General features: G+C 33.0%; 1 protein-coding gene across 1 annotated transcript in view; it reads right to left on the bottom strand.

Moving 5' to 3' along the window:
• Positions 1–266: 266 nt before the first annotated feature.
• The window catches only part of LOC144838362 (neural cell adhesion molecule L1.1-like), a 36551-nt gene continuing 30817 nt past the window's right edge, over positions 267–6000 (bottom strand). Inside the window, exons 22-30 of the mRNA XM_078693700.1 lie at positions 5786–5899; positions 4987–5133; positions 4088–4261; positions 3617–3749; positions 2931–3067; positions 2366–2462; positions 1995–2200; positions 1535–1599; positions 267–711 (exon numbers count right to left, since the gene is read on the bottom strand). Of these exons, the coding sequence (XP_078549826.1) occupies positions 580–711; positions 1535–1599; positions 1995–2200; positions 2366–2462; positions 2931–3067; positions 3617–3749; positions 4088–4261; positions 4987–5133; positions 5786–5899 (1205 nt within the window). The 3' untranslated portion in view covers positions 267–579. The remainder of the gene's footprint in view (positions 712–1534; positions 1600–1994; positions 2201–2365; positions 2463–2930; positions 3068–3616; positions 3750–4087; positions 4262–4986; positions 5134–5785; positions 5900–6000) is intronic.

Raw genomic sequence — 6000 nt, 5'->3', positions numbered from 1 at the left:
AAACACAACTCTTTTTATAAAATGATGTTAATATATAACACAAGAAAATGGTTGATAAATTAAAGGTTCGTGATTTTTTTTTTTATATACAAATGATAATGTATTATATATATATATATGTGAACGGCGACCAGAATAAAGAAATTAAAAAAATTTGTCCTAATGCTTAAAGATGTATTATCCTCCAAAAACATGAAAAATGAAGATTAATAAAAGATTTTAAATAGGCCATTTTGTAGTTTTCATAAAGTTATTCACAAAAAACAACAAAAATAATTATTTTTATACAAAAAGACAAAATAAACGGTTAAAACTTATTGTCTGACAGAAATTCAAGTACTTTTTTTCAAGTAAATTTTATTTTTTCGATCCAGTTTTTTTTATCACAGTGAATAACTATTGTGTGACATTAAAATGGCATATTCAACAAAAGATTAAACAAAATTATTTTTTCAGGTTGACAATATATCTTTAAACCCAGAGTTGCTCTTCAAAAAAATGATGTTATTATGTTTGTTAGAAATAATTTGAATGACATAATAACAATGTAAACAATAAACAAATGATGATTTGACGTGATCATAATGTTGTGCGTTGTTTTGAAATAATATATGATGTTGACTCATCGATAGGTGTTTGTTGTTCCTCTTCATGATTCAACAGAGACGCAATCGCTGCTAGGTTTTGCTGATGTATCAGGTTACCTGATGTCTGTGAAGAAAATGAAATATACAATTTCGAAAATCTGTAAAAGAGACTACAGTGTGCATGGACTAGAAAATTCCTGATTTACATAAATGATGCATAACCATCATTGTAATAACCTTGGTGTATAGGCATTACGATAATTAACAAGACATGCTTGTGGTAGTTTGCGTTGGAGAAGACACGTTTCTATGAGCACATCTTGCCTATAGCTCATTAACGCATCTAACGTTTCTAATGCGGTGAAACCTTTTGTACAGCGTTGGGATACTTTGGAGACGCTCCCTTATAGTTTTGGTTGGTTGTATTCATTCAAAGAAACAGACACAATGTAATTGTACTGGTATGTAATCTGTTTAGATATTTTAGCAAACCATATTACAAAATGATGCTTGCTAAAGAAGACCCAGAATTTAGAAGCAGAAAAAGGAATTCAATATTCTTGCAAGAAATGTGTATGCAAAGTATGTAATAGTGGAAATATTGAAGATATCTTTCATTTGATTTTAATATGCCGTTTATACTCAAATGAGATAAGAGATGGATACCTTCCACACCATATCCCAAACATGTTCTACATAATTTCATTATTTAAATCCACAAAAACACAATAGTACCACTCTTTAGATATGTTGTATCTACAATTGTATATAATGTCAATTGTATCTATTCTAATGTTCATGGTAATTAACACTTGTATTGTGGGCTAGCGGCTCGTATATACTGTATAATATCTTTCACTGGAAAGAAAAAAGGAGTGAATTTCTTGCATCTTTTCTTCAGTGTTTCCATACATGTTCATCACAAATGTATTTTAAACTATACTTACTTCTGTAAACAGTAGATCTAAGTCATCTGGTGATGTAGGTTTTGTACCATCAACTCCATTCAACCCTGTTTAAAAAGGTAATTCTTTTTGTTATGTTATTTTTAAAAAATATTTTAAAATATTACTGAACTATTTGAACTATTATTTGCAGGTTTTTACTTGTAAAAATTGAAAGCAGATTAGCTAGTGGAATGTTTATAATCTGCGCAAGTGATAACAGAGACTTGGTTCACAACAGAAGTGGAGCTGTAGTCATTCAGTTTGCTTGCCTTCTAATCCCCAAGTTCTAAGTTCACAACTCTTTTAACTCAACTCCCCAAGCTTCACCTAGTTTATAAGCACAATAAATCATAGTCTATTCATATTGTAATTGGCAAAAGCCAGAAACATAGAGGTTTTAAGTTTTGGAAATGAAAACTTTTGTAATAACAAACTGCAGTAAACAAATTATGTATCATACCATTAGGAACAGTTGGTGCTATCCCCCTAGGCTTCTGAGGATTATATAGATTTGGAGAAGCTGACTGAACTCTAGTAGGTTGAGGGGTTCTTTTTTGTTGCTGCCTCTGATAACCGCCATTAGATGCTGGTGTACTAGTAACCACAACTGGATTGTTATCACCAGGATACGAGTCTACAAATTGAACTTCTGATTTACCCTGAGGCCTGTTAAAAAAAACAATATAGAAAAGAAAAGTTTTAGATTCCCAGGTAATGAAACAGAAGAAGAAATACAGTAATGTATAAAGCAAGTCTGCGAAAGTGATAGACTTTAGTTGTTTTATTTACTTTTATTTGAATACAATATTAACAACTACAAAATTTACTTACGTAGCACTTCCACTAGAACTGGATAACTGAGATGTCATGGCAACCTGATCACTGACAGAACTTGCGCCATCTGCTGTTGTTTGTTCATTGGCTAATACTAAAAAATACATCAATAGACCAATATAAGAGGCAAGACCCAGTTTAGGGTTTAGAGTCATTCGGGAAATTATCTCACACACTCAAAATGTGGGAGGGGATGGGGGAAGGGACTGTTATGTGCTTCAAGGGATTGAACAAACCACCTTTGTGGTCTTTTTAAACTAGAGACTAGCAGCAGATGTGATGGTAGATAGGCCAAACAACATGATTCCTGCTCATTTTGTAGAAAAACGAACCCCTCTGTAAAAATCCTGGCTATGGGCTTGCACACGAAGCCAAAATTTGCTTCCAGAGACTGAGCCTCCAAAGAACAATATATAGGGAAACATGAAGGAGAAAGAAGAAGGACATTTTTATTTTCAAGATTGACATTCTAAAAACATTTTGAAGACATGGTGTTACTAACATGTTTTCATGTGATTAAGATTAAATGACTTAACATACATAATCATTGACAAAGACTTACAAAATTTGCGTAATGCTGACTTTCTCTTGAAGTTGTTGTCTTCCAAAGATTTGCACCAGACAAGGAGTACAACAGCAGCCATTGCAAACGCTATTCCAGCCAACACTACACAACATATGAAGATGATCAAACTTGTCCTGCAATGTAATATATTTTGACAAAGTTAATTTTGTAATGAAATAGTGTTCAGAGAGGAAAAGAATTAATGAAATTCAGGTCCACTATATTTCACATAGCACTTGCTTTAAATGCATTGAGATGAGTAAAGATCTGTCTAAACAAAAAAAATGTGATGTGCCCATATGGACACAATTACTTCATTTCACTACCATATTTGGGCACATCACCCTATTTTGATATGTAAGCATATGTATTGAATTTCTACCGAGATTGCCATCCTATTTTGCAAATACCCTAAAAAGAAGTGGGAACATCTTGATAACAATATAAATAAGTATAAAATATATAAAAACTGTACAACAAACAAGACATCACAAAAAAACAAAATTCACATCATTTACCTAATTAAAATGTATGGATGGTTACTATTTTTTGAAATATAATTTTATTGAGTAAACTTGTAAGACGGTCTGGAAAATATTATATTTTGTTGTGCAATTCCTGAGCTTCACCCAGCTATAGCATGTGTGATATTAATAGTATGGTCAGTTTAAATGCTAACTTACTTATTGGCAAAGTTAAGTGGGGATGACTCATTTGAATTTTCTGTTGGTTCTGTTGCGATTGAAGTAATACCTGTAGCAGGTGTACGGCCAAAATCTGGATCATCTGGTGGTTCACTTGTAACTGCTATTTCACCTGGAAAGAGACAAACTTAACATCAGTTTAGCCAGTACATAATTAATGCACAAAACAAAATCTATGCCAACAGGGTCATATTAGAGTTTACCATGGCTTTGTTGTCTTACCACCATAATTTAAAGGTTTTTCAATTTTTTTTAAGATCAATCTTTCTTTTTTAAATTCGCTGTTTATGAAACTATGCTTTAAAGATCTACTAGGCATATTTGTTATCCTTTCCTAAATTCAGAAAACTATGAATTGTGTCTTATATTAATGATTTGCATATCCACCTGGCCCAGAATTTATGTAAATTGTTTTCTCATAAAATGTCATCAATTATTACATAAACATACCTGTTGTAAAGTCATTGACAACAGCCTCGTCAGCTAGGCCTGCTGATGTTCTTGCCTTAATTGATACCCTATATGTGCTGTTAGGCAGCAAACCATTTAAAGTATACACAAGGCTACTGGTAACAACAACACCAGATGTAGCATTTGCCCATATAATCTGCTGATTCATAGATCCTGCAAATAAATCAATCAATGAACCAATTTCCACATAGATTTATAAAACTTTGAAAAAAATTCAAACACAATACATAAGTTAATGTGAAATTTAATGCATAGCTTCAGTGAGTCTATCTTAACTGGGAATTGTTCTAGTGTGTTACCATTGTAGAGTGTTACCATTGTGGTGTGTTACCATTTCAGTGTGTTACCATTGTGGTGTGTTACCGTTTCAGTGTTGCCATTGTATTGTGCTACCGTTGTAGAGTGTTTTGTAGAGTGTTACCGTTGTAGTGTGGTGCTTTTGTAGTGTTACCATTGTAGTGTGGTACTGTTTTAGTGTGGTACTGTTTTAGTGTGGTACCATTGTAGTGTGGTACCGTTGTAGTGTGGTACCATTGTAGTGTGGTACCATTGTAGTGTGGTACCGTTGTAGTGTGGTACCGTTGTAGTGTGGTACCGTTGTATTGTGGTACCGTTGTATTGTGGTACCGTTGTAGTGTGGTACCGTTGTAGTGTGGTACCGTTGTAGTGTGGTACCGCTGTAGTGTGGTACCGTTGTAGTGTGGTACCATTGTAGTGTGGTACAATTGTAGTGTGGTACAATTGTAGTGTGGTACCATTGTAGTGTGCTACCATTGTAGTGTGCTACCATTGTAGTGTGCTACCATTGTAGTGTGGTACCATTGTAGTGTGGTACCGTTTCAGTGTGCTACCCTTCTAGTGTGAGATACACGCCTTACCTTGTGCATTTGCTGTTGTCAGTTTTATAAGATTATATTCTAGTGTATAGTCCAAAATCACTCCATTATTCTGCTCTGGTGACCACCATCTAATGACAAGAGACGTTGAGCCTGGTGTAGCTGCTACATTTCTAACAGGTCCAGGAACTGAAATTAATATAAATGTATTAATCAGTACCTGCATTTCTAAACTGAAATAGTACAATTGTATTATCAAAGTAAACTTGTAACAGGTCCACAAACTAAAATTTAAATTGTAACAAACATATTAAAGATGTATTGTTTGCCATTTTAATATCACCTAATGGTTATACACTTTGACCAAAAATTGGATCGAAAAAGAAATGCATTCGCTTAAAGCAAAAAATAGTCAAATTGTCTGCCAGCCAATGGGTTTTTGTTTGAATTTAACAATTTATTTTGTCATTTTAGAAGTAAAAGCATAATTTGTTTTCCGTTTTTTTTCTACGAAAATGATTAACTTTATTAAAACTACAAAATAAACTATTCAAAGTCTGATTTTATTAATCTTTATTTTTCATGTTTTTGGGGGACAATACATCTTTAATAAATATATATTTGCAACAGCTCCAGGAACTGAAACATTGTCTACTTCTTCCACCTTCCGCAACTTATAAATTTAAATAATAGTAGTAGTTCAATATTATAGCCTATATTTCCATCATTAGCTGGTTATTCAATTACTTAATTTAATTGTAGATAGAAACTCTGTTGTTTATTTATTGGTTAAAGTTATGAAATCAATTGTGTTTTATGTGACAATAGTCATAAGGCTTACTTCCATCCATTGTGGTGGCTGTTACAGGTGATGATCTTGGTCCCTCTGATATCATAGATCCAATTTGATTGAAGCCAGACACTTGCAAATTATAACTACTACCTGGTTGTAGTCCTGATAGAGATAGAGAAATTATTATCTTCTTATTTGTTTATTTATGATACATAGTGTAAAGCTGTCTATGAAACTAGTTTGACAAATGCCCAAATATGGTA

Source organism: Antedon bifida, chromosome 3, assembly GCF_963402885.1.
Source record: "Antedon bifida chromosome 3, ecAntBifi1.1, whole genome shotgun sequence".
NCBI lineage: Eukaryota > Metazoa > Echinodermata > Crinoidea > Comatulida > Antedonidae > Antedon > Antedon bifida.
Note: the sequence above shows the minus strand (reverse complement) of the source record. Positions and strands in the feature narration are given on the sequence as shown.